Source organism: Lacerta agilis, chromosome 16 (assembly GCF_009819535.1).
Source record: "Lacerta agilis isolate rLacAgi1 chromosome 16, rLacAgi1.pri, whole genome shotgun sequence".
NCBI lineage: Eukaryota > Metazoa > Chordata > Lepidosauria > Squamata > Lacertidae > Lacerta > Lacerta agilis.
In genome coordinates this window covers 5545727-5573432 of record NC_046327.1, presented here as the reverse complement: position 1 = coordinate 5573432, position 27706 = coordinate 5545727, and the positions used below count along the sequence as shown (strand labels likewise).

The 27706-nt window shown below is 42.0% G+C and overlaps 1 protein-coding gene and 1 pseudogene across 1 annotated transcript; both read left to right on the top strand.

Moving 5' to 3' along the window:
- Positions 1-15: 15 nt before the first annotated feature.
- CAAP1 (caspase activity and apoptosis inhibitor 1) lies at positions 16-27442 on the top strand. Its single transcript, XM_033173729.1, has 6 exons — positions 16-182; positions 2014-2217; positions 10738-10822; positions 11934-12012; positions 17773-17846; positions 25924-27442. Exons 1-6 carry the CDS (start codon positions 63-65, stop codon positions 26259-26261), a joined length of 900 nt encoding a protein of 299 aa, XP_033029620.1. The 5' UTR covers positions 16-62; the 3' UTR covers positions 26262-27442.
- Positions 14690-14778, top strand: LOC117061330 (annotated as a pseudogene).
- Positions 27443-27706: the final 264 nt, after the last annotated feature.

The following is a 27706-nucleotide window of genomic DNA, read 5'->3' as shown; positions in this document are numbered from 1 at the left end:
AGAGGCTCGCGGGAAGAGGGCGCGGCCGACGCCACCGAAGCCGGTTCTCTCGGGTCGCCGTCATGACGGGGCGCAAGTTTCCCAAGGAGAAGAAGCGGCACCGCTCCCGCCTGGGCTGCCTGGAGGAAGGAGGCACCGAGAGGAAACGCCGGAGCACCGAGTCGCTTCAAGGCCTGGCCGAGGTAACCGCCGCCGGGGCTGACCTGAGGGAAGGCGGGGCCGGGCCGGGCCGGGCCGGTGTGCGCATGCGCAAAGTGCCTTGGCGGCCCCGCGCGTGTTTCTTGTGGCTGTTTTCTGACAGCCCTGGGAGTGGACCTTTCAGTATTTGTAAAGCGCAGCTTACGTGGATGGCACTTATCATTATTGTTATTATTATTAATTTATATTACGTTTGGATTCAGCTTTCTGAGGTTTTGAAGCAACGTTCCCCATATTCCTGGACTTGTGTCCATTTGCTATGAACAGCTGTTCCGTTTACTTGTTTGCAACCCAGTTTTTGTTACAGAGTGACCCAACTTTATACAGAATCTGTTGCAGCACATCAAAAGGTGGAAACCCAAAATGTGTGTGTGTGTGGGGGGGGGGAAGCTTTTCAAAAATCAAATAAGAAATACCAAAAACGTTTATATTGAAAATTTGAGTGGTGGGGGTAAAATTATGAATTGTTTTGGTCAATTTGACTAACAGCCTAGCAAGGTTAACATTTTTGTCTCCAACTAACTAACTAACTAACTAATAATAATAATATAATAATACATTTATTATTTATACCCCTCCCATGGGGGGGGGGGTCCCCAGCCACTTTGGGTGGCTTAACTATGGAACATAATCATCGCCATATATTTTTTAAAAAAACATTTACTCCAGTAACTGCTAATCACAAATGTGACTGTCCACTTCTCAATATGGTTCTGCTTTTAGCTGTCCTGATTAACAGCCACTGACAAACCTATCCTGCATCATGAATTTGTTTAAGGTTTTTTTTTAAGCTAGAAGGCATCACTACCTTTTGCAAGGAAGTTACTGATACGTTAATTGTATGTTACATGAAGAAGAAGAAGAGTTTGGATTTGATATCCCGCTTTTTACTACCCGAAGGAGTCTCAAAGCGGCTAACATTCTCCTTTCCCTTCCTCCCCCACAACAAACACTCTGTGAGGTGAGTGGGGCTGAGAGACTTCAGAGAAGTGTGACTAGCCCAAGGTCACCCAGCAGCTGCATGTGGAGGAGTGCAGACACGAACCCGGTTCCCCAGATTACGAGTCTGCCGCTCTTAACCACTACACCAAACTGAACATTCTTAAGATCTGGTGTAATAGAGCAGCTTTCTGACTGATCCTATGCATGTTTACTTTGAATCAAGGCTTGCTTCTGGGTAGGTTTGCATAGGACTGCAGCTTTAAAAATATAAACCAGATACTCAAATTTCACAGCCATGAATTCACAAGGTGTCCACAGGCCAGACTACTGTATCTTGAGTTCAACCTCTTGCCTGTAATGTGGTGATGACAGTACTGGCCTGCCTTACAGGGCTGATGTGAGAAGAACAGAGAAAGTAACCACAGTGCTTTGAATGTGTTGTTTCACGCCCACGCCCCCCCCCAATATATTCTCATTTCCTTTTACTGGGTAGCATAATATTTTGAGAGATAACTATTCTGGTGGATTTCCTTTTGCAGCATTCACCTGTAAACTACTTTGCTGACTCTGTGATCTTTCAAGTAACTTCAAAATGCAAAACTGAACACCAACTTTATGGAGCATCTTAAGCATTGCATTTGTATTTTAGACAACAGTATTAGGAGCCTATATAAGAAGCTTCATTCATTCAGGCTGTAATCCTATATCCTGGGAGTAAGACCCATCTAACCTTGTGGGACTTACTTCTGCGTAGACATGAAATGACTTGCACTGTTACTTCTGTAGTCAAAGCTTAGTTGCCGATATTACTACATAAGCAAGTTTTTTTGTGTTGGGTCATGATTTGAAATGGTTTTCTCTGTCATCATTTAGGAAGCAAAATGTACTACTACACAAGTTCTAGAAAATGAGGATGTGGAAGACGAACCCAGTGACCTAGAAGAAGGTGGATTAGATCTCAGCGTGCAATTGAAGCCAGTTAGTTTCTACATCACAGATAAGAAGGAAATGCTTCAGCAGTGCTTTTGTATCATAGGGGAGAAGAAAGTACAGAAAATGCTGCCTGATGTCTTAAAGGTACTGAAATACACCTATTCTGGCAAATTTTGGAGAAAGCTGAACCGCTTCAGCATTTATTGGGAACATCTGAATGTTCCATAACAAAGGTTAAGCCTCTTGCTACATGTTCTGGCTTTTAATTATTTATAACCACTCTGATATCATCTAACCCTGCTTCATTCTACAGTTAAAATATTCTCTTTTATCAGGATTGAAAAAATATTTCAAAAATTAAAGGTGTGCTGCCCTGTTGGCTCCATAGAGATTGCTTAAATCCCTTTCAAGTGGGGTTTCAGTAGCTTAACTGCACGTAGTGTAATAGTCATTATCCTTCTGTTGACATCTGTACAGTAGAAATTAAACAGTATATGTTTATTATCAATTTATTACCCTGACATGTGCAGTTGGCTAGCTTTTAAGATAGTAAGGAAACTGAATGGTTTTGGTGCTTCATTGGAAATGGGACATTTTCTGTTACGCACTGAAATCCTTAATTTTAATTAGAACATTGCTATGGTTATTTCCTTGATCATTTTTTCTTTGTCTTTAATTATGGCTATGATACTGGATGTATATTCAGTCGTACCTTGGTTCTCGAACGGAATCCGTTCCAGAATTCCGTTCACCTTCCAAAAACGTTTGAAAACCTGCACTCAGTCAGAAGTTGTGGAAGCCGCATTAGACGTTCAGCTTCCCAAAAACGTTCACAAACCAGAACACTCACTTCCAGGTTTGCGGTGTTTGGTAGCCAAAACGTTTGAGTCGCAAGGCATTCCAGAACCAAGGTACGACTGTACATGCATAGATTCAATAAAAAATATAAAGGAGTCAGGTTCACTTTTTAAGGAGCCATGCCTGCATTTATATTTTAAATATTTATGGAAGGTGTTATTATCCTGCTCTTTAACTGTACAGGCTCCCAGAGTTTATGTACAGGCTCTTAACAGTTTATGTAAGACCAATAAAAACAAGCCTGCCTGCAGGCTTACAGTCTACAAGACATGACACAAAAGGGAAAGGGAATGAGGAGGGAAGAGAAAAATCAGCACCCATTCTTAAAGTGACATAGTAGTTCTTATAATTACCTGCTGGTGTGGAAAGAGCTCAGGGAGAGAAGGGTAGAATATACAATAAACAAACAAACACATACATACATACATACATACATGTGTCACACTACATTGCCATAAAGAGGGAACCTATATCCAAATTTCATATTTAAATATCGGCTTTCGCCAACAAAATGCCATGGCTTATGTTTCAGAATGGCACAATTTTCCACGTTGGGACCTTCAACTAATTATATAATTTTTAGTTACAGGTGGGTAGCCGTGTTGGTCTGCCATAGTCAAAACAAAATCGAAAATTCTTTCTAGTAGCACCTTAGAGACCAACTGAGTTTGTTCCTGGTATGAGCTTTCGTGTGCATGCACACTTCTTCAGATACCTGAAGAAGTGTGCATGCACACGAAAGCTCATACCAGGAACAAACTCAGTTGGTCTCTAAGGTGCTACTAGAAAGAATTTTCGATTTTGTTTTAGATAATTTTTAGTTGATGCCTCTTCTTTTTTTAACGGGTTGGTTAATTGATTATTGCTAAATCAATTTGCAGTTTAAAAACATTTAATGTAGGTATCTTTCTAAGAAACTGAAAGTGGAGTATGATAATTTATAATTTAGTAACTCAGGAATTCCTAAATTCTGTTGTTCAAGAGCACTTCTAATTTGCCCTATGTAATGCATTAGAGAAAGGCTTCTGTGTGCCCTTCTTGCCCTTCTTGCCACAGAAGAGGTAGCACATCAATTATCTGCATGAATCACTAGTTAGGGGCTGCATTTTCCCAACCAGAAGGCACACTGAGAAAGTGACTCCCATAGAGAATGGGTTCCTCCACTGGTAAGTGCTACTTATTAGTGTTTAATTTGGGTTAAGTTTTCATTCCCTAAGAAAGTGTGCCTCAGCTATCATTAGTTTATGAAACATTGTAATAAACAAAAGCCGCTTCACATTGTTGAAAGGAAACATGTGAGTCCATTTTCTCTTTGAGTGTTACAGTAGCCCACGAGAATTTGCATAGCCTTAAAAATGGGCATGTGCCCTCAAAACCCCACCAATTAAAATGTACTCTTACCTATTAAAATGGTATTGCACTGATTAATCAACCTAAGCTTTAATTGATTAACTTGCCAGTTAAAACTTGCAGCTCTATGCAGTGTGTATCCTATGCACTTACAAGCTAGTTCAGCAAGTACTAAGATCAGACTGCTACAAAGGCTTTCAAAGTTTATATATTTGTGTATGTGTGTGTTTTAATAAATACTGTTGTGGAGCCCTTGGAATGAAGCAGGCTGCAAATGTAAATAACCTTAATTACTGTGGCATATGGAATAATGTAGTATATAATTATAGCATTTCCACAGGGATGTTGAATTTTTTCTTTAATTGGACACTACACCACCAGAGATGAGTGTGGCAGCCTGGCAGTTTATAAATAAGTAATTTATAATTAAAAAAGAACACTACTCCCAACAGACTTATGACATCCTTGCTTGAAAATAAAGCAACTTGAAATTGGGGGCAGGCAGGATTTAAAAATAAAGTAAAAACCACACAATAAGTATTCTGGCTATATATAAGAATATCATAGAATGCTCCAGTTGGCAAGAAAAGCACGTACCGTATATACGCGAGTATAAGCCGACGCAAATATAAGCCGAGGCACCTAATTTGACCACAAAAACTGGGAAAACTTATTGACTTAAGTATAAGCCGAGGGTGGGAAATGCAGCAGCTACTGGTAAATTTCAAAAATAAAAATAAATACCAATAAAAGGCTTGGAAAGAAAGGGTCTCTTACAGGGAGGGCTCAGGGGGTAAGGGGGCATATTGTGGGTACATTTCAGGGGGCAAGGGGAATATTCTGGAATGGATTAAGGGGGAAGGGGGCAGATTCTGGGAAGGTTTCAGGGTGGGTGGGGCATATTTAGGGAGGGCATGAGAGGCAAGGGGGCATATTCTGGGAAAGTTTCAGGGTGGGCAGTTTCTAGGGTGGGCAGAGCTGGGATGGGGGCAGTTTCTAGGGTGGGCAGAGCTGGGATGGGCGGGGGTTAAGAGGGAAGGCTTGGAAAGAAAGGGTCTCTTTACAGGGAGGGCTCAGGGGGAGGGGGCATATTCAGGGAGGAATTAAGGGGGGAGATTCTGGAATGGATTAAGGGGGAAGGGGGTTGATTCTGGGAAGGTTTCAGGGGTGGTTGGGGCATATTTAGGGAGGGCATCAAGGGCAAGGGGGCATATTCTGGGAAAGTTTCAGGGTGGGTAGTTTCTAGGGTGGGCAGAGCTGGGATGGGGGAAGGGGTTAAGAGGGAAGGCTTGGAAAGAAAGGGTCTCTTTACAGGGAGGGCTCAGGGGGAGGGGGCATATTCAGGGAGGAATTAAGGGAGCAGATTCTGGGAAGGTTTCAGGGGTTGATAGTTTCAGGGTGGGCAGTTTCTATGGCGGACTGAGCTGGGATGGGATGGGGGCAAAAGCAACAGGCTCTCTGGGGCTGAGCCGGCTCGCGCGCCTGCTCGATACTTGTCCTCCTCCTGCTCCCCCTGCCCCCGTCGCTACCTCTGTTCCCCTTCGGGGAGAAGGGACGGGAGGAGGAGGAGGCGATCCTCGCACAGAGCAGTGACTGCTCTGTGCAAGGCATAGGAGAGGAAAAGCATCGAGGAGCACTTTCTCCCCACTTTTCCCTCCCCGATGCCTTGCGCAGAGCAGGCACGGGATCATAGAGTCTCAGCGCAGTTTCTACAGTGGGCAGAGCTGGGATGGGCAGGGGTAGAGCAGGCACAGGATCATAGAGTCTCAGCGCAGTTTCTACAGTGGGCAGAGCTGGGATGGGCAGGGGTAGAGCAGGCACAGGATCATAGAGTCTCAGCGCAGTTTCTACAGTGGGCAGAGCTGGGATGGGCAGGGGTAGAGCAGGCACAGGATCATAGAGTCTCAGCGCAGTTTCTACAGTGGGCAGAGCTGGGATGGGCAGGGGTAGAGCAGGCACAGGATCATAGAGTCTCAGCGCAGTTTCTACAGTGGGCAGAGCTGGGATGGGCAGGGGTTAAGAGGGAAGGCTTGGAAAGAAAGGGTCTCTTTACAGGGAGGGCTCAGGGGGAGGGGGCATATTCAGGGAGGAATTAAGGGAGCAGATTCTGGGAAGGTTTCAGGGGTGGGTAGTTTCAGGGTGGGCAGTTTCTATGGCGGACTGAGCTGGGATGGGATGGGGGCAAAAGCAACAGGCTCTCTGGGGCTGAGCCGGCTCGCGCGCCTGCTCGATACTTGTCCTGCTCCCGCTGTTCCCGTCGCTACCTCTGTTCCCCTTCGGGGAGAAGGGACGGGAGGAGGAGGAGGAGGCGATCCTCGCACAGAGCAGGCACAGGACGAGGGATCAGAGAGCAGGCACAGATGGGGGATCGGCAGGGCAGGGGAGACAAGCAGCAAGAAAGGATCCCTTTCTTGCCGCTTGTCCCTTTGCAGCCGCCCGCTTCACCTGTGTATAAGCCGAGGGCGGCTTTTTCAGCCCAAAAAATGGGCTGAAAAAGTCGGCTTATACTCACGTATATACGGTATGTTCATTTTTATGATACACTAATCTTGTCTCAGCATTTCTGGAGAAAAAGATTTTGTAAAATTTGGACTGGGAACAGAAATGCTCCCTTAACCACGCTGTTTTTCTTGTAGTTCATCCCTAGGGCTGCAGAGCAGATTCCAAAGCAACACTTTGCCTGCCAGCTACACTGAGCTCCTCTTCCACTGCAGACACCAGGTCCGGCCTAATACATTTTGGCACCTCAGGAAAACAACAAAACGGTGCCCCCCACCCCTCCAGGGCAGAGAGGCTGCTGTACAGGTGGCATAGCAGGGCTACAGAGGAGAGAGCAGATCCAGCCTCCAAGGAATGTGCCACAGCCGTTGCTGTTACTGCGGCAGCGGGACATGCATTGCTTGGAAGCTACCGGGTAGGTCTGCTGCCCCCTACCACATACCCTCTCAACATTTCTCAAATGAAAACAGGGATGTCCTATTAATATTAATATCAATTCATTTATACCTCATCCATCTGACTGGGTTGCCCCAGCCTCTCTGGGTGGCTTCCAACATATATTAAACATAAAAAAATCCCTATACCGTACAAGGTTGCCTTTAGATGCCTTCCAAGGGTGTACAGTGGTACCTCTGGTTACGTACTTAATTCATTCCGGAGGTCTGTTCTTAACCTGAAATCGTTCTTGCCCTGAACCACTTTAGCTACTGGTGCCTCCCGCTGCTGCCGTGCCACCGCTGCCCTATTTCTGTTCTCATCCTGAAGCAAAGTTCTTAACTCGAGGGTTAGCAGAGTCTGTAACCCGAGGTACCACTGTATGTATATCTCCTTGGCTCGGGTTCGCATAACCCCAATACCTTCCAACATTTCTCCGATGAAAATAGGAATGTCCTAAGGGAAAACAGGACAAATCAAATCAGAAACCAGGGAGGCGTCTCTAAATCTGGGACTGGCCTTGGAAAATAGGGACACTTGGAGGGTCTGCTACCACCTGAGGCAGTTGCCTCGCCTTGCTTCATGGGTGGGCTGGCCCTGGTAGACTCCATAGAGCAGCCTTGGAAATGTTACTACCTCCCAAATGTTTTAGTTAGTCCTTGTTCTCCCATGTTCCCATGCTCCCATGTTCATGTCCTAAAAAGCCTGTGAAGAGAAATTTGTAGGAACTTCTCAGCCTGCTTGGAAGTAATCAGACAAGTGGCTGTTTACAAGTCTATCATAGATATGGGATTATGTAGAATCTTGACTCCATCAGGCAAGGAGTTCGGGAAGATGGGAATTGCTGGAAATGCTAAAACACCATTACCACAGTCAGGTTTTTGTTGTATGTAGCCAGTGTCTATTACAATATAAAACACACACACGCACACAAAAAGACAATTCAATATAAGTTTAAAACATTTCAGATTTTAGAACTGCAAATTATTGAAACTTAAAATCATAACACTCCCCAGATAATTTAGATTTTTAAAAATCTCCTTGGCAGAGTCAACACTGCTTTGGATCTATAACGTAGCCCATAGCTCTACATGTGCAGGTAGTGGGAATGTTATCCTTTAGATTACAAAGTTGTATACACCAGCTTGCAGCCCTGATTTTGAAATAATCTGATTGCCCTTCTTAAAAACAAACTTCGAATGAATAGAGGAATCTTCCTAGGTGGATTGTAAAAAGGGGCAATAAAAAATACAACACACAATGTCTTTGATCTGGCCTGATCAACATACACAAAGATGGTCATATGTTAGCTTATTAAATAATTTACTGTCTAGTCAGCTGTTCTGTGGGCATAGTTCAAAATCTGAACTGGGTCTATGGGTGGGGGACTTTTTGTGATCAGATGCAATTTTAATGTACCAGAATGAAGACTTGGAATTCTTTACATGTTCAAAGTCCATTTAGGCATCTTTAGCAGAAATTACATCATGGGTCTCATGGTAGAAGAAGAAGAAGGGAAGAAGAGTTTGGATTTGATATCCCGCTTTATCACTACCCAAAGGAGTCTCAAAGCGGCTAACATTCTCCTTCCCCTTCCTCCCCCACAACAAACACTCTGTGAGGTAGGTGGGCTGAGAGACTTCAGAGAAGTGTGACTAGCCCAAGGTCACCCAGCAGCTGCATGTGGAGGAGCGGAGACGCGAACCCGGTTCCCCAGATTACGAGTCTACCGCTCTTAACCACTACACCACACTGGTAGGAAATATCAACCAGTTGGCTGTGCCCACTTTTGTGCTGCAGACCTGAGAAGGTTGGTCATAAGTCAATATGTTCTGCAAAAAATTAGCTACTCCTCTTATTGATGATGCCGATCAATGGAGCCAAAGGCAAATGAGGGATTAATAAATGTGACATACTGCTTTTTTGAGGGGCCACTAACAGCTGGATAAGGTAATTCAAAACAGAACCTTGATCTGCAATGCTATGCTTCTTGCAAAAAAAGCCAGCCAGCATCGGGGAAGGAACCTGGTACTCCATTGTTGTAACTTCTCAGATCTCAGGAACATCAACAAAACTTATTGGTTGATTTTTATTTTCTATTCACTTAATGCTTCAAAGAAAAAGAAAAGGGAAGCACATTTTAATAAATCACACTAGAGTTTGAAGTGGGTTTAAATCTTACGTTTAGGGAAACCTTGGTTAGCCTTATTCACAGTTAATTTGATGCTGGCAAATGATAAAATTTAATTCCAGGAAGGGGTAGTGTTACAGAAAAGATTGTTTCCAAGGCTGGTGCCTCATAACACTTGTTACATTATATCTGCATTCGCCCCATTTCTCAAAATTAAGGCTTAAACTACCTGTATAATTCTTCACGGGCTGATCCACTAAAATTCTCTGTTAAGTGTAAAGTAAAAACAAGAAGTCTTCTGAATGATTTTTATGAAAATAGTTTAAGAGTCTTATGGCACAAGACTGTTCCTTTGCTGCAGCAGACTTAACACAATTAACTACCAGGAATGAAAACAGAGATACCGAAAGCCTTATTAGGGTGAGAGTGATATTTTTCAGAAAGTTGTATTTCTTCTTCGTTTTACTCAAGCAGTACTAATGAGAAACAGTGGCTGGAATAATCCATATCCAACTGCCAGCATTAGGGAATTTGAGAAGTGCCCTTGGGTTGTATTTCATTGTATGACCCCCACTGACAGAAGGCTGTTTGATCCAGCAGAAACGTCCATGAGGTGAAAAAGAGGGGAGAGGTAGTTTTTGCAGTTTCTTCCTTTCTCCTGCAATCTCCTGCTGCGCTTGCCACGCCATTCAAAGGGTCCCCCAGCACTCTTGAGCAGATTGGGGTATGTGCACAGGTGGCTACCCTTTCTGCCAACATATGCCCCTGCTGGATTAGGATGCCTTCCATCAGAAGAGAGGCACAACTGGCTGCAATGCCTGCCTTGGGAAAGCCAAGAAGAAAGCCAGTGTTCAGATTTGGCATACTCTGCTACTTCCTTACAATTGTCTTTTTGCAAAACCATCTTAATAAAATTTCTAATTCAGATCGTATGTTTTAAGTTTGGGTTTAGTTTCCAGATCGTATGTTGTTGTTGTTGTTGGTTGTCTTTATAAAAACAAAAACAAAAAAACAGGGTGAAATTCAAACAAGGAGATCACCTGCCACTGAACGGAATGGTCTCCCCTCTTCCCCAGCCTCTCATTCTGGAAGTTCTCCCAACTCTTCCATAGACAATTGGGGTAGGGGACAGGGCACATGGGAGGAAGCCCTGCTGTGCTAGCAGGGCGACTCCTGTTGGCTCCTGCTAGCTCAGCTACTTGAATCTGGCCCGTGGTGTATAAATAGTGATATAAACTCAGATATAGAAGCTAGGTGCCAAATGGCACCTTAAACCAGGATTGTAGTTGCCAATCTTCACTTAGTCGCAAATGGCCGATAGGTGCAAAATGCGTGTGGCATCTGGCTAATTGCAAGCACCGTTCATAACAGTCCCCCCTCTCTTTCCTTAGGACTGTTCAATAGAAGAAATCAAAAGGCTTTGTCTTGAACAGTTGGAGCTCCTGTCTGAGAAGAAGTTATTGAGAATTCTTGAAGGTAGGCACTACTGTATCATATTGGAGCGCCTAATGAACACCAAGTACATGGGTGCTTAATTGTATATGTAGCAGAGAAGCATGGCAATTGCCTAGAAGACAGATCGGAAGAGAAGCTTTGAGCAAATGAGGGCAGTCAAGACTTGGAACCCTGTTATAGAGATACTTAAAATTAATGGCTACAGCGTTCAGAGGAGCTGCTCACAAGAGATCTACTTGTGGTTATATTAGGCTTTCCTTTTTGCTCTGAGGACCGGAAAACCAGCCCCCATAAGCTTTCCATCAGTTATTTACATTAATGAGCGTTGTATGATCAGGCTTAATTTTTTAAAATAGTATTAACTCCTCCTTGTTAGTTACCCTTTTAGCTTTAGTGCTGAACTTCTGTTACAGAAGTTGCCCAACTCTTAAATGTGTTGCTGAATATATGTTATATCTATAGACTTCTCAGAGCTGTAATATGAGAACAGGTCCTTGAACAGACTCTGTGGCCTGTATTACATGTGTGTGTGTGTGTTTGCATAAGAAAAAGGAATACCTGTTTTCTGTACAAATACTACTACAATAGTTTAATATAAATGGCTATGCTGTAAAAGAAGATAGGGTTAATTTTATGTTATTCCTTTGGCAAAGACTATTGGGCTGGGTGGCATTTTTTCCCTCTTACCCATGTGACAGAAATTTTCCAGGGAAACCTTTTATAAGGATTCTTTTTCCTTGTGGTGAAAGTACTGAAGACTTACTCTGTGTTTGTAGTAGTTGTTTGTTTGCAAAGCTACCAAGTTAAGCATGGAGGTGCAGAGAAGCAGCCAGCCACTTACTTATTGCTGGTCGCTGAAGCATCATATCTCCCCCTGCCCCTGGCTCTCCAAACAATATAGCCTTGGGACGTGCTATGATTCCTTATTGCCAGCCATCTTCAAAACTCAGGCCACTGTCTGCCTCACAGACTACAGCTAGCTCCAAATGGTTTCTGTTGAGTACCTTAGTCAAGCAGGTGGGCTGTGTCTCTTCATTTGACAGTCATAACAGTATTTACCGATGCATGTATTAATGAGGCAGAAAAATGCTGCCACACTGTATAGCATCTCACATTGATGTTGTATTTCAAGGTGAGAATGAAGCTGACTCCGACAGTGATGAAGAGGCTAATGGTGGGGAAGAGAAGACGGCAGTTGAATCTATTAGCCAGTAAGTAATTGTAATGAGCAAATTTAATTTTAACTGTCCTCTGAGAGTTTATTTAAAAGTTTGTGCTGACAATTTTGTTTTGAAGTGTTGGTGAAATCCCAGGTAAACCCATGGTGAGATCTTGGCTGAACTGCCTCAAAACTCTGGTGGAAATTTGCAAAAACATTAGTGAAATGAAACTTCAGTGAACCTTGCTGAGCATTTGTAAAAACCCAGCGAGCCTTGGTGAGATCCCATTGAAATGTTAGTTAAATTGGCAAAATCTTCTGAAGCCCAATGTGCCTTGAACAGAGAATCCTAATCATATCCTCCATCAGATCCTATGGTACAAGGGCATGTATGCTGCTGCTCTGAAATCATGGCATAAAGTAGGAAAACCAGCCAACTCCAAGACTGTTTGCATACAGGCAACCCCCGATTTGTGTGGGAGTTGCGTTCTGGGTCATTGTGTGTGCTGATGGAGCCTATTCCATCCTCTTTCTGGTCCAAAAATGTCACACATGTGCAGGGTCATACATGCTTTGAACGTGCGCAAAATGGGAGTTGCCTGTAATCAGCTTGGCACCCTTCCCATGACTGCAAATAGGATCTTTTTGTTTTAGGTTGGCTGTTAATTGCCCAGGGATGAATCGGCGTGGATAATTTGGATTCATTTTGTTATGTAATAGGGTTGGGAGAAGGCAGAGGTTGCTGGGTTACCAAGCCTCTTTTCGGTGGCTGCTTGTGAGTAGCATAGTATGGGGCCTTCTTGGCGTCAATCAACATTTAAACGGCAGTTTTTACAGTTGCCTGGGAGTAAATCCCATTGAACTCAGTGGGGATTACTTCGAGTAGAAATGCATGTGAATTGTGCTTTCAATGTGAATGAGATGTACTAAGTGACTCACATATCAGCTAGTTATTTCGGTTAATACTAAGCATCTAAAAAATAAAGCATCTAATCTTTGCAACATTTGGCCACAAGATGGCAGAAAATCCATGTGTATTAAACTTAAGAGTTGTGCCATTACATCAAGAAGCCTTTTTATGACAGCATAAGAATTGCTCAGTGACAAAGTGTTTTGGACAGCAGATTGTCTGTATTAGTATGTGTACCTTTCTACCGAAGTGGTTGATCTCAAGCAGGTACCACATAGTCTGCAGCTAGTTTTGCAGTGCTCTGTTCAGGGGTCAGAAAACTTGGTACAGCTCATATGTTGAAAATCACTATTTCCATGACCAGTATTTAAAATAAGCTGCATAATTGGAAATCAAGAACTTGCTATTGAGGCTGTTGCCAAATGAACAATCCTGATTGCTGAATGAAATTTGGCAGGACGACTCCGGACAGCAGGAGCTATATTATCCTAGAGCAGATATCCTTTGGTACATTTCCCTTCTGCAAACCAGATGACTGTGCCAGATCATCCCTGTTTGCCAATGAGCAATACTTGATAACAGCATTATCACTAATTTCGGAGCCGATGTCTTCATCCTGTGGTTGGTTAGGAATGAGGGATACGAATGCCAGGGACATGATTGCCAGGTTCCTTTTCTTGTAGTGCGCTGGATCTGTACCGATGCTCAGGGTTGTACACACCTTACACCAAACAGCTTCAGATATTCTGGATTGGGATAAATAAAATTTTGTGCCAAGGAAGTTTCAGCCTGTCTGCCCAGCCCAGCACCCTGGTGGGGATGCAAACCACTCCCTCTTCATTCAGCAAATGATTGATCTGATGAACAAGGAGAGGCCAGTTTGCACCCCCATCAGCTGTGGGAGGAGAGTTGCCTCTTCCGCTCTGCTCATCATGTATTTTCCCAGTGGGTTGGCCAAGGGTGAATACAGCCTTCTGGCCAAAATGAAGTTATCCATGCTTGCTGTAGCCTAAATCAAAGTTATCCCCCCCCCAAAAAAAACCTTTTATTGGCATAACATACAAACATTCAAAACAAATCAACACAGAATTACCACTTCCCCAGTGGCACAAAACATTTGCTAAAAGAAAGGAGGCAGAGCAGTCTATCGTCACATCACTAGGTCTCCAGGAAGATCAGACGTCTGCATTGTATTTTGATGACAAAAAACCAAATGGAGAATTTTAGCCACTAACTTAGTGAGCTCCTGATCATTCCCCAGTAATAGAAAATGTATGACCTCCAACTCTGGTTTCCATTTAGGGATGCAGAGTTGGTCTAGAAATCGCTGGCGGAGATCAGCATATAGTTTACAGTTAAGAACCATATGTGTAAGGGTTTCCACCAGGTGGTCTTCACATGGGCAAGTTCTTTCTCCTTCCACCCTGCCTGAGAACCTTCCCCAGAGGAGGTTTGATGGATTTGAATTAAACCTGGCCAGCGAAAATGACCTTCTTTCTTTAGGGTTAAGCAGAAATTCAAGGTAATTGTGGTTAGTTTCATGTACCCAAGAAAGTTGAAAATAATAATAATAATAATAATAATAATAATAATAATAATAATAATATTTATTATTTGTACCCCGCCCATCTGGCTGGATTTCCCCAGCCACTCTGGGCGGCTTCCAACAGAAATCAAATACAAAAATATCAATCATTAAAAACTTCCCTAAAAAGGGCTGCCTTCAGGTTTTTTCTGAATGTCAGGTAGTTGTTTTCTCTGCTGCTACTGTTAGTTCCTGGCGTTCAGTATCCCACAACCTAGTTTTTATTGTAGCCTTCTCGCTTCTCGGCCTTTTGGCTAAGATCAAGTGTAGTATCAAACTTATTTGCCTGCATTTGGTGCTCTTTCATGACTCTGCTACTCCTCATAGGTTTGAAATTTACCTCTGCAACTTTAGAGGCTTAAAGTTTAGTTGCTGTTATTTTTTTGAACGGAAGCCAATGTTGCATTCTGAACCCAGTACCAATTTTCTCCTTCATAATCATGAAATGATTGCTGCCCTGCACACACGCATCTATATGTTCTGCGTAAATGTCTTAATATCTGTAATAATTTCAAAGGTTTGGGGGTTCAATAGGAAAACTTTGCCATGAGGGCTGAATCTGTAGCAGCACCTGGTACTGAACAGAAGTGAATTGAGATGAGAGGAGCCCATTGGAATATTTGGCAGCTTCTGTATTAATTTAGTCAAGGAGGCTTGTGGAGACAAATCCAGGGGCAGCAGGAAAAAGGTTTCCTCTTTGTGGACAGATGGATTTTTTTTCAGGGATCTCGTTAAAAATGAATTGCTTTTATATGCACCCCCATTTTAAAAATTATCTTTAATCATAGTTGAGTTACAATACTTAACAGAGGTGGACATACGCCATTAGAGCTAAACCTCTGAAATGTAAGTTAGGATGACACTACCCTTGTAATGTTAAATTTAACTCCTCCCTGCAAGCTGGATGCTTTGGTTATGTGCATATTAACATAATACGTACATTACAAATTTTAGACAAAGTAGCTGAGGTATGAAATTGGTTAGATGAATATAAAATAATTTTATGGCTAAGATGCTCATTAAACTCAACAATTGGACTTGCCTTCCATGATTTTGAAATCCTGTGGAGAGCTGTATCCTGTTTCCTCAAGTGTGTCTTACAATCTTTCATTTGCTTTCATGCTTTGTATAAAGACAGTTGAACACCATGGCGAGATAGCAGATAAAATGTCATCCTTTTTAGCACTTTATGAGTTATTTCCCCTATCCTTTGAAACAGAAAGCAATGTGTCAAATTTTGGTGAGAATGTGTAGAAATAACTAAACCAGCATCACGCCATCCCACCCCAAAATGTGGGTTCAGTGAACGTGTAGAAATAGCTAAACCAGCATCACGCCACCCCACCCCAAAATGTGGGTTCAGTAATCTTTTTATCATTTTTGTGCAGATTGTGTAATACGCAAGGCTGTTTTGAAGATTTGCCCTCTTAAGTCTGGGAGTTTGGCTGCACATTGTGGTTTTGCAGGTTGCATCCTTGCCTTGCCCTTCTTTCTTAATGATCCAGTGGGTTCATGTCTGAAAATACCTTTCCCACTTTTCTGTCAGAGACTAGATTACTTTTAAAATCGACGATCAGTACTGTGGTTGTAGTATTAATCTCAGCAATTATAAATACATTGCTGTGCAGCAGCATTGATGAACACTGTAAGTAGAGTTAGGATCTGCTGCTTTGTGGGGCAAATTCATATGTTTAATCCCTCGGAAGGGCTTCCGTGCCCAGTTCCCCTATCGTCCACAGGTTTTCTCTGTGTGTTTCTGCAGTTGCCTTACTGGGGAGATCTTTCATCCTCTTGATGTCTTTCAAGGAACTTGCTCTCCAGATTCTTTCCTTGATAGCACTGACATCAACCAAAGATACTTCACAGTTAGGGTCTCTGTTGGTGATGTTCTGTATCTTTCACAAGCACAGATGTTCTCAGGGGTGTTTGGGGGCTGTCTTTTTCTTTTTTGTTCTTCAGCGAGGTTCTTTTGGAAAAACAGTGGTGGCAATTCTGGGGTAATAGACAAGGAATGCATCACTTTCTGGCACTGTAGCTCAGCAGTAAACCACACGCTTTGCATTAAGGTGGTCTTGGGTTTGATCCCAAACATCTACTGGTGATAATCCTGTAGGAAACCTTGGATGAGCCGGTGGTTTGGCTTGGTATAAGGCAGCTCTGGGGATACAATACTGTTAATACAGTAGCGTACTTTTCAAGTTTTCAAAGCATTTAACATAACTTTTATCTCAGTAACCCTTACAACTGCCCTGCAAAGCAGATCCCTTATTAAACTTTAGGGGGTGCGCTGTGTGAAATAAACCACGGAGTTCTTGACTGAGCCAAGATTTGAACCTGAGACTCGTAGCTCCAGCTCTTGTCACCTTAATTCAGCATATCTCTGTAGATTGCCGGCTTGGCCAGACACATCCAACTAGGTAGTTCTTGTTACAGGTGGGTAGCCGTGTTGGTCTGCCATAGTCGAAACAAAATAGAAAATTCTTTCCAGTAGCACCTTAGAGACCAACAGAGTTTGTTCTTGGTATGAGCTTTCGTGTGCATGCACACGAAAGCTCATACCAAGAACAAACTCCGTTGGTCTCTAAGGTGCTACTGGAAAGAATTTTCTAGGTAGTTCTTCTCATTGGAAGACAGGAGTTAGGCTGGCATTTCAAAAGAGGATGTTTTCCTTGCCTTAGAACATGTCTAATTTGGATTGCTCCACCACACTGAGGGGGAAAGTAAAATCGACACTTGTAGGGTTTTTTTTTAATCCTTGGATATATGGTTTATTTACGCATGCATACTGCCTGAGTCCACGATGTAGGAATTAGTTGAATTTTCTTCTCAGGCTTAGTGGAGTTATTTTGCTCTGCCCTTGATAAAAACAAGATCTTGCCACATGGTAGGAGAAAGCTATAGCTTTGGTGGTCTGGTGAGTTGTGTATTGGGCTAGCCAGAGCTGTTTTCTTGTCTTCAAAACAATGTTGTCTGTAACACTCAGTTTCTGTTCTATTTACTCTTCTTGGGTGCAGTTAAAACTGATTTCTGATTGAGAAAAATTGACATATTCCTATAGTTGTGTCCCCAGCTGGGCAGGCACTGCTTACCCTGCAAGTGATATAATTACATTAACTGGACTAGCATTACATTTCAGGCAGCCCTATTAAACTTGAGAAGAAAGGAAGTTATCAGTACTACTGCCTGAATAAGCAAGGCCTGCTTCACAAAATAAAGCAAACAATGAAATGTGGGGGCATGGGAGTGTTGATATGAAATGCTTCTTTTTATAAACATAAAAGGTATACTAACTGAAATGTATTATTGTTTGTTCTCAGGCAAGACAATAGTATAGATTCTACTTCTTCTTTGAAGGAAGACAACAAACTGGAAGCTTTGGACTCAAAGCAAGGTAGGAACTGCAAAAGGCTTTAAACTCTGCCGCCTCTGCATTTGGCATTCTGAATAGAGCAGTAGCAATAATGTAATGTTACTTGCCTCGAAACAAATGCTCTGGGTCATCTCTGCAAATACTACATAATAGATTGCAAATGAAACAATGCTGCATGATAGAATAACTTTCTTTGGAAGATATAATTGAATTTCAGACTCTAGGAGCCCCCTTCTCCTGCTAGTTGTCAAATGAAACCCAGGAGTTTGTCAGCATTTTGGGCAAGTAGATAGGCTGTGTCCCCCCCCCTTTTAAAAGCATTTTCACTAAAGATGGCTTTGTGATGCCAGTTCTTCTTTACATCTTTGGCTGTGGGTTATGCTTCTTAGTCATTCTAGACTGTAACAAAGATCGAATCCATCTCTGGGTGTTATTTGTACTTGTTGTCATATTTAGTAGGAGTAGTGATCCAATCTAGAGTTCCTGACTTTCCCCCAAACCCATTTCTCCTCTTCTTGATATGTCTTCCCTAGCACACCATCCATCTCTGACATCTTGTTTTACCATCTGAGTAAGGTGTCTTTTTCCAAACCTTTCAACGGCCTCTCAGAATCAAGCTGCCTATTTTCATAGCTGTGACCTCTTTGGTAGGTACACAAGTGTGTGTGGAGGAATGTCGGGGGGTGTTTTATGGGCTGTTTCATGTGGGAAGGCTCAAGCCTTTCCCCCTTTGACTCTGGGAGATACAGTACAATAGAGTCCCAGATTTAGAGCATTGTTTATTTGGTGCAGTATATAGCGGGAGCTCCCATTGCACAAAGTAACCAAGCTTCTGTCAACATGATGGGAAGGAGTTGCTCCTATCTCTCCATACCAAGGGCAGATTTAATCACTATCCATACTGGTGCCCCTGAGTATACCCCTTTACTTCCTTTCGTGTAAGTGAAAGATTGTCCTTTGTTCCTACAAGAAAAAGTGCAGTACTTAAGGAAACTGTTGGGAAGAGGGCAAAACTTGCACTCCATCTCTGCAGTTTGCCCAGGAGCAAGAAGGTTGGAAGGAGAAGAGAGTAGACTTAGGATCACACAGGGAACAAAAAGAGTTGTTTTGTTGGTTGTCAGGGTTTAACCCATCAGCGAAACACCAGTGTGAACCCAAATAGTGAGTCCTAATGTATTGTATGGGTTTGTGCCTGCCAACGTTTTCACCTCTTTGCCCAGTGATGACAGGCATGCTGCAAGCCATGGGGAAGGATCATTCTGTATCTTATTGCCACAGGAAATATCCCCAGTAATTACTTACAGCTCTTTAGAAGGAAGTGCCCCATTCTTCCTTAAAGATGGTAAAAATAGCTAATAGGGGGAATTGAACTTGATTAAAATGGTCTCATAAGGCAGCCAAGCGATTAGCAGGATGCTGTGACTTTGTGAAGACTGCTTTAAATATTGCTTGTTGCACTCTCTGGAATGACCTCTGAATTGACATGTCTCCTGCAGACTTCCTCTCTTCCTTCTCTGCTATCAGAGGGAATTGATGACTGTTGCAGGTGATTGCTTCTTTGTCCTTTTTATGACTTTATCAGCCACTGGTTTCGTGATGGCTTTGGGCAATGACAACAGTGCTAGTCAGGATGTTAGCTTTTAAAGAGCTTTTTGAGACTGTGCAGGCATAAATGGTAAAACTTAGTAACTGTTCTTCTTCCACACTGCAGTCTGTGATGCTGACGATGAAAAGTGCGAGAGCCGAGGGGTAAGCAGAAATGAGTGAAAAGTGGTTAAAGAAAGAGAAATTAAGTGCCTGGAAATGAATTTCGCAATCCTAGTTGAAAGAATAAATACAAGTTATCAAAATGAAAAAGATAATGAGAAAAATGCCATCAGAGACTTTTATTACTATGTAAAATTACAGCTGCAAAAAGGGGGGAAATGAAGCGGTTCAGCTAATTAAACATTTGTTAGGGCAGTAGGGCTGTGTGATTATTGTGCATTGTACTTCCATGGAGACTTCAACTCTGTAGAGAGCCCAGGCTGATTGTAGGTAACTTCTTATTCTCCAGCAGAAGGATAAATGATTTCTATAAAAAAAATAGTTTTGTCTCATTCCCTCGGGTCAGTGCCCTTTCACTTGGATCCGTTGGCCTTTGGCAACAGGAGAGGAGCGTGCTGGAACATTGCTTCTGAACTTTGAACCAGGCTTATTCCGTTGAGAATGTCTTCTCGCTTTGGAGATATTCTGTTCACTTGAACAATGCATTAAGTAAATATGGACTAGTGCCCTGCAGCAAAGCAAAAGAATTTCCATTCCTTAATCCTATTGATTCCCATTTCTTTGATCTTTCACACACTTCTCTGGCAAGTTAAAAGCAGTCGGAAGATGTTTGGAGTTCATGCCTGCTTTACTGTAGGCAATGTGTGGTAAAGAGTAAAAACGACGCCTTGCGGATCAAAGTTGGCTATTTGATGATGTTTTTGAGGGCTGCTCCTCAGAAGACTGTGGTGATGACATATTTTGCATAAGTTTCTAACAGCTGCTTTTAAAACCACTGTTTCATAGGTCTGGTAGACTTGTCAGAGGAACAAGAAACCCCAACTGTGGCTGTTTGACTTAGAGTTTTATAGCTTTGACCATCTGCCTCATAATTAGACTAATGTAGTCTAACTTCTTTCACCTTTTGTTGTTGTGTGCATTTTAAAGCTCATCAGATTAATGCTGTGTTCAGTTGATCTGATTTTGCAAACATATAGCATACAGGTGAAACTTGAAAAAATTAGAATATCGTGGAAAAGTCCATTTATGTAAGCAATTGTTTCCATTAGCTCCTAGAGTTTAATATATGAGATAGACTCATGACATGCAAAGCGAGATATGTCAAGCCTTTATTTGTTATAATTGAGATGATTATGCCATGCAGCTGATGAAAACCCCAAAGTTGAGATTGTTAATTTGGGGTTCTCATCAGCTGTACGCCATAATCATCACAATTATAACAAATAAAGGCTTGATAGACTCATGACATGCAAAGTGAGAGATATCTCATATATTAGTTTCACCTTTTAAGTTGAATTACTGAAAGAAATGAACCTTTCCACAATATTCTAATTTTTCGAGTTTCACCTGTACTTAATAGTTGTAAGTCGGTCAGGCTCTTATGTAATAATACAGTACACGATTAAAGGTTAGCTTGGCTTTATTCTCACATTTTCTTGAATCAGTTGTGTGATTCTGTATGTGTGTGTGTGTGTGTGTGTGTTTTTTAAAAAATTGGTTTTGCTGATTTCCTCATAATATATTTATAGGCTACAATTGTCTATGTATATTTCTAATATTTGTAAAATTGCTACATGTGGAATGGTTTACTTTCTAGTAACTTTATGGAAAGCTGCCTCCTACTTTGCAGAGGAAGAACATTTATTATACATTTCTCTTAGTGTTCAGTATTGATTTTTCTTCCCCCTCCAGATACCAGTTATATCATAAAAAGTCAAAGAAAATACAGTATATTCTGGCGTATAAGACTACTTTTTAATCCAGGAAAATCTTCTCAAAAGTTGGGGGTCGTCTTATACGCCCAGTCGTCTTATACGCCGCAATATACGGTATTCTTTTCTAAAGATTTTCTTCCTTGCTCATAAACACAAGACCCATACACACACACACACACACACACACAAAGAAAGTTGTGATATTTCTTTCTAAAAAGATTTAAAAGCCAGGCTAGAATTTCTAAAGCCTTTCCTCCTGCTTTTGTCTTGAGAGGAAAACTAGGCTTCCTTCAACTCATTTTTGAACCAGCATAGATTAATTTCAGTAGTATGTATTCTGCTGCTCAGCCTTTGTAGAGGACTTGCTGAGAATGGAAAGTATCCAGTATAAAGATCAAGCAGAGAATATTGCCTTTTATGTGTATGGAGAGGTTTTTTTACTGCTCCATCCCATTTTCCAAAATAAACCCTCACATCCATGTAGCTAGCCTTGTGATACAGTATACTATTATAGCCCAAGGCGCTGAAATATTTAACAGCACAGCAACACGCCTCTAGAATCTAGAAACTTTCATGATAAGCAGAGGCCAGCACATGTTGAAAAAGATTTCTAGTTCTTCGTTGTGGTTCTCATTATAAGGCCAAAGAATGGTGAATTATTCTCTTTGGACTTTTGCAAAAACGAAACTTTGCCTATTAGCAATTTGTGAAAAGCCTGGCAATATCAACAATACAATTGTGTATGGACATTCTGGGTGCTGTGGGAGTCTTGGCAGACAGACACGGTTGCATAATTTCTCTGGATCATGGTTCTCTGGATAGTGGTTGCCAACCATTCATGCAAGTGTCAGAGGTCAGTATCAAAGTATGGGATCGGGCTGTTCAGTTCCCTGAACCAAGATCCCTCTCTCTGTCCTCACCATGCGTCTTAGTCTCACCATCTCCTCCTCATGATCCATCCCACCAATGTCTCTGTGCCCTACAAATGAGGGACATCACCCATCTCTTTGCAGCACACAGATGCACACTGTGGTCTGAGCTGCAGCCCCAAGCACCTGCTCCATTGGCCACCAAGGAGTAGGCAATTAGTGGCGGGGGGGGGGGGGCTCAGTTTGTGATGCATGGAACCCCTGCCTGGAAATGCATCTTGTTCATTCATTGGATGGAAGGAGAATGAAGCCTGATGCTCCCAGAATCAGGTCCACAGGACCCCTGATTCTCCCCCAAACTGCTGCACCTGCTACTTACGACATACTTGCTGCAACTGATGGTTATAAGAGGCTGGAATAACCTGCTTCCAGATTCTTAGGGGCTACTTCATTCTGCACAAAGTGGCTCAGGGGTCAGAACTATGCACCCCGTAATAAAAATTGGCATCATCTATCTTCACGGTGACAAAGCAAAAGATATTGGATGGAGCCATTGCATTGCCTTTTTGTAGATGGGGGAGCTAAAGAAATTAATGTGGTTCCTGAAAGATCCCTGGGGGAACAAGCAGATGGGCGATGGCATTTTGCTTTTCCCTAACAGATACAAGTTTGCAATATGGTAAAAGTCATGTAGAATGCCCAGAGAATCCATTCTTTCTGTGCAGCTGATTATATCACATCTTGATTAAAATTTGAGAGTCAAATCAACCACCCCTAATTTTAAGGATACCAAGGTTTAATTTTTTTTTGTTATCTGATTAACCAGCATTCCCTTTATAAACAGAGCTTTACTAGGGCTGGGATTATTTGATCCTCGGGAACTGCAGTTCAGAGGCTGCTTTGTATTGGTTTCCAGTATATCAGTGACTGTGGTGCTGATGAGCAATAGTACCAGATCAATAACACTTTTAGCCTTGGAGATTTGAAAGGAGAGGCTAGAAGAGGGGAAACCGCTAAGTTCTGCAAAAGCCGTCCAGTAAAAGAAAATATTTGGGACCAAGTGGGGAAGGGCTAATTAAAAACCAGAATCTCCAAGAAGAAAATGACAGCAGAGTATTGATAAGCACGTTAATTATTTCAGTGTGTTCTAATCTACTGCTATCCTTTTTATTATCATAAATGGCATATAGGAGCTCTCAAATGAATGCTGCGTTACTTTAGGCTTTTCAGAGTGAGCTGAAACACTATCTGTGTTTTAATCCACACATCAATTTAAAACTCTTGAGGTTAGTGACATTTATATTGTGGGCAGAATGGATAAAAATGGGCAAGTGTAAACCTTCAGCCTAACAAACTCCAAATCTGTGAGTCAAGGCCTTAAACTGTAAGGCTTACAGAGAATGTGCACATTCCAGAGGAACGCAATGCCATGGCCTCCCGCAGTAAATTGCGCAAATGAGCAGTTGTGTGTTTTATCACTTTGCTGTTGCCAGGCTGCGTGTAAATTCTTGACAAGGTTTTCTCATTGTCTCTTTAAAAACATTGCACATTAAGAATCTCCCAAAGAGAAACATATTGATCTTTACCATAATAGGCCATATGTCCTTTAAGAGGTACCAATGGGTAAGTAGTCTTTGAATCCAGCTTTTTAATATAGGTAATGAATTCTGAATTTTGCCTAGGCTATAATTGTAGGTTGGGATGTGTCACAGCGAATGTGTTATGCCTCGATACATTGAACAAGGGCTGGTTCATACATTTAAAGTATTTTCTCTGCTGTTCAGCAAAAAGAAGGGGGAAAGCTCATTGAACGGCTTACAGATACCCATAAATCCCTGTCTTCAAGCTTGCAGCCTAAAGGACACAAAAAGGGAAAGGGATTGGGAGGGAGGAGGAAAAAAGGAAATCCGAGCAGTACTTAGTTGTGGAACTCTAGAAATGGCCACCTGGAATGGAGAGCATTCAAGGAGGGAGGAGGAGCTGAATGTTGCTTATGGCTCAGCTAAGCTGACGGAGAAGTTCTGAAGTCCCGTTTCTCCTCTACTGTAGCCTGATGACATGGTTGCTTCTAGGTGCATGTGTGTAACTTGAAGTGTCCTCATTTGAATATGTGTGAACTGACTCCATTAGAAAACACTGTGGATGGGGTGAGGTGGTGGCACCTGTGTCCATATTGTTGGCTCTGCGATGGCATCTTCACATGTTGAGTAGATAATTTGATGCTAGGGCCATTGAGTAATGAACGTATGTGAGCCAGTCCCTGGTAGATGAGTTCCATTGATTTGATACAATTCATTTCCATAAGTTTCATAATTTTTTATGTTCCTCAAGGAAATATACATGCCATTTTGTAATAAACAGCTTATTAAAAGTTCATCTTAGGGTGCTACCGGACACATTTCTCCATATCAAAGAAGTTGATCACTTTTTACTTTTGGAATGGCTTATTGTGCATTTAACAAACATAAGGAGTGTTAATGGAGAACTTTCAGAGATAAATGATCACACATACATAGTACCTGAGGACGAGATGTCAAAGAAATATATGCTTTATTATGAGTATTTGTCATGTCAGAATCAAACTCGTTTCCTTCTTCTTCATCATCATCATTTTATTTGTATGCCTCCTTTCCATAGTTGAAACTATGCTCAAGGCAGTTTACAACATGACAAGATTTACATAATTACAAACATAACAGAAGTCATAAACAATAAATAAAACACATCAAAAAGTACACAACCGAATGGAAACAATTTCCACATCAATAATATCTAAAACTAAAGATACAACAACACTAGCAATTAACAGCAACAGCTCTCTCAACCCCCCCGTAAACAACACTCAGCTTTTGTAGCCGGAGTCAGTCCACTCTCCCATTTCCTAAGGACCATTGCCTGGATCCAGAGAAATGTAACCCTAGTTCTGTGCACCTCAGGGAGTTTGGGGCTTGTCTTTCTAGAACCCTAGTTCACCATCTTCCATGATTTATTTTCCCTTGGAACTGCTGGGATTTCAAAAGCCCAATGAACTACCGCAGAATGGAGTTTTGGCATTCAAAGGGCCTTTTAAAATTCTCAAACCTTGAGGTCATGTCGAAAGTAGTTCTTTGGATCCCAGCCCATGTTTTTAATCATAATTGAACAAATAGGAACACCGTAATTGTTTTTGAGATAACTTAAATTGAAACACTTCATTAAAAGTCTTTGCACAGATATCTCTTAATAAGTGTATTGGCATGCTGGTATCTGTACCCTCATTTTATTTTGTTGCAATGTACACGAGAATCTTAGGAGTATTTTTAAACTGCACTTCAGGAATTAAATTCACTTCTAAAATAATAAACAGCAGTCAGCCCCACAGGCTCCCCACATCAACTTTCATTTTGTAATGCAGAGGCGTCCTTGTGATATAAAACCTTATGACATTTTAATTAGGAAAATAGATCATGCAATTCCATACGATGGAATAAATTTTCCAAGCGCTGCTGCTCTGGTCTACTGCATGTTCTCCTAAATTGGAATAAAAATGCATTAAAACTTGTCTAAATTAGATCAGTCTTAAAGCTGGGGGAGGGGAGGAGAGAGAGAAACTGTTGATTTTAATTTATAGATGACCTTTCCTATACCTTAAATCTATGCCAAGGAGTATTTGTATGCAGAGGAAATGTTTCACAAGATGAAAAGCCAATTTTATTTTATTTTTAAAGGGCTTCCGAATTCTTCCTTTCTGTTAATTTTGTGTTACAGGCAAGGGAGAAGACAGCGATGTTCTCAGCATCAACGCAGACGCATACGACAGTGACATCGAAGGCCCATGCAATGAGGAGGATAATTCAGAAGGGCTAGAAAGGACTGTCAGAAGTGGAGATGGTCCAATAGACGACCTCCAGAAGGACATTGATAAAAGCGTGAACGAGATCCTGGGGCTTGCCGAATCTTCCCCAAAGGAGCCAGAGGCAGCAACTTTGGCGGTTCCTCCAACAGATGATGTCCAGCCTTCAGCGCAGCAGCTGGAACTCCTGGAGCTTGAGATGCGAGCGAGGGCTATTAAGGCTCTCATGAAAGCCGGAGATGTAAAAAAATAGCCCCAGGGCTGTTTCATTTGCAAGATGTCTGCATTTGTTCTGATGGGTGTGATGTCGGCTCCCTTCAGTGCTAAAATATATCTGAACCGGTTTTGACATTCCTCATTCAAGCCCTTTGTGTATCCTGACCCATGGCTGAAGAAGTTGGCAGCAGTTTGTCACTGCCATCAGAACTGTGTGACTCTCGCACAAATGGAGAGGCTTGACACTGGCCATTTTCTCTCTTTGTGTTGGATTTCCCTACCCCCACCCCCACCCCCAACACGAATTGGGAAATGGTTGTAGATCATATGAATCTCTTGCTAAATCCCGGTGCTTTGCAGAATAATTGGGGAACAATGTAAGGCCTTCTCAGGGCTTACTCCAGCATTCTGAGGAGGTTCAGTTGGGGAGAAAGAAAGGAAGAAAGACCACCGCTCCTTAGAGACGGAGCCCTATCGGGCGTGTATATTGAGAAATCCCTTGCACCAGCAGTTGAGACCCAGATTGCTTGTTTTCGTTGGGTTCGGTTCATGAGCAAAATATTGTATGCCCTATGCCATGGGAGCCAAGATGGTAGTGCAGTCTGTGGAGCCCTCAATAGGTCTTGGCAACTTCTGGTGCCAGCCCATAAGCATTCATAATCTCTGTAGTTTGAAACATAATGCAGTTACTGTCTCCCTTAATTTTTAGTGAGTTTTAAGTAATGATGTGGGTGCATCCTAAAACACACCCTTTAAAACGAATTTCTGGTGCTTGACAGTAGTGATGTGCGTAGCGTCCAGCTTTCCAGGACATGTTACAAATTCATTTTTAACCCCTTAAGTGCATTTTTAATGTTAAGTTATAGGCTTAATATGGTTAAATGTAATTTGTAAACTCAGCCTAGGAAGACCCTTTCCTACAACTAGATAGGATGTTTTGACAATGCAGAAGTAGATATTTATATGCAGTTGGGGTAGTTGTTATGCATGTGTCTATCCTGTACGTTATGGAGCAGAGCGACTAAGACTTAAAATGTCGGTATCCTGAGGTTTTGTTTTGAAGTAAGTCTGCACTGATTGCAGGAAAATAAAGACATAAATAAAAATTTATGACTCCTTCTTCAGGGTGCAAGGCACACCAATACCTGCTCTTTTGAAAACGGCCCAAAAGTGTGGGAGATCAACATGTATTAATAAATACATTTGACTATACATTTCTGTGTATGCTCAGGTTGATTTTTAAAAAAAAAAAAAACATTTTTTGAAAAATGGGTGGAAGTTCCAGCAGGTTGCAGGGTGTAGTATAGCAGGGCAAGGGGCAGGCTGGCTAGTGACGGCTGATTGAACAATAAATGCTCATTTTAAATTACATGCTTTTGTTCTGCCTCCTTAAGCTTGAATGTTTGGGTTGGAGAAAGGAAGAGCTTGCTGAGCCTAGCATTGAACTGAGTGAAAAATGGAGACCATCGATTTTGTGCATTA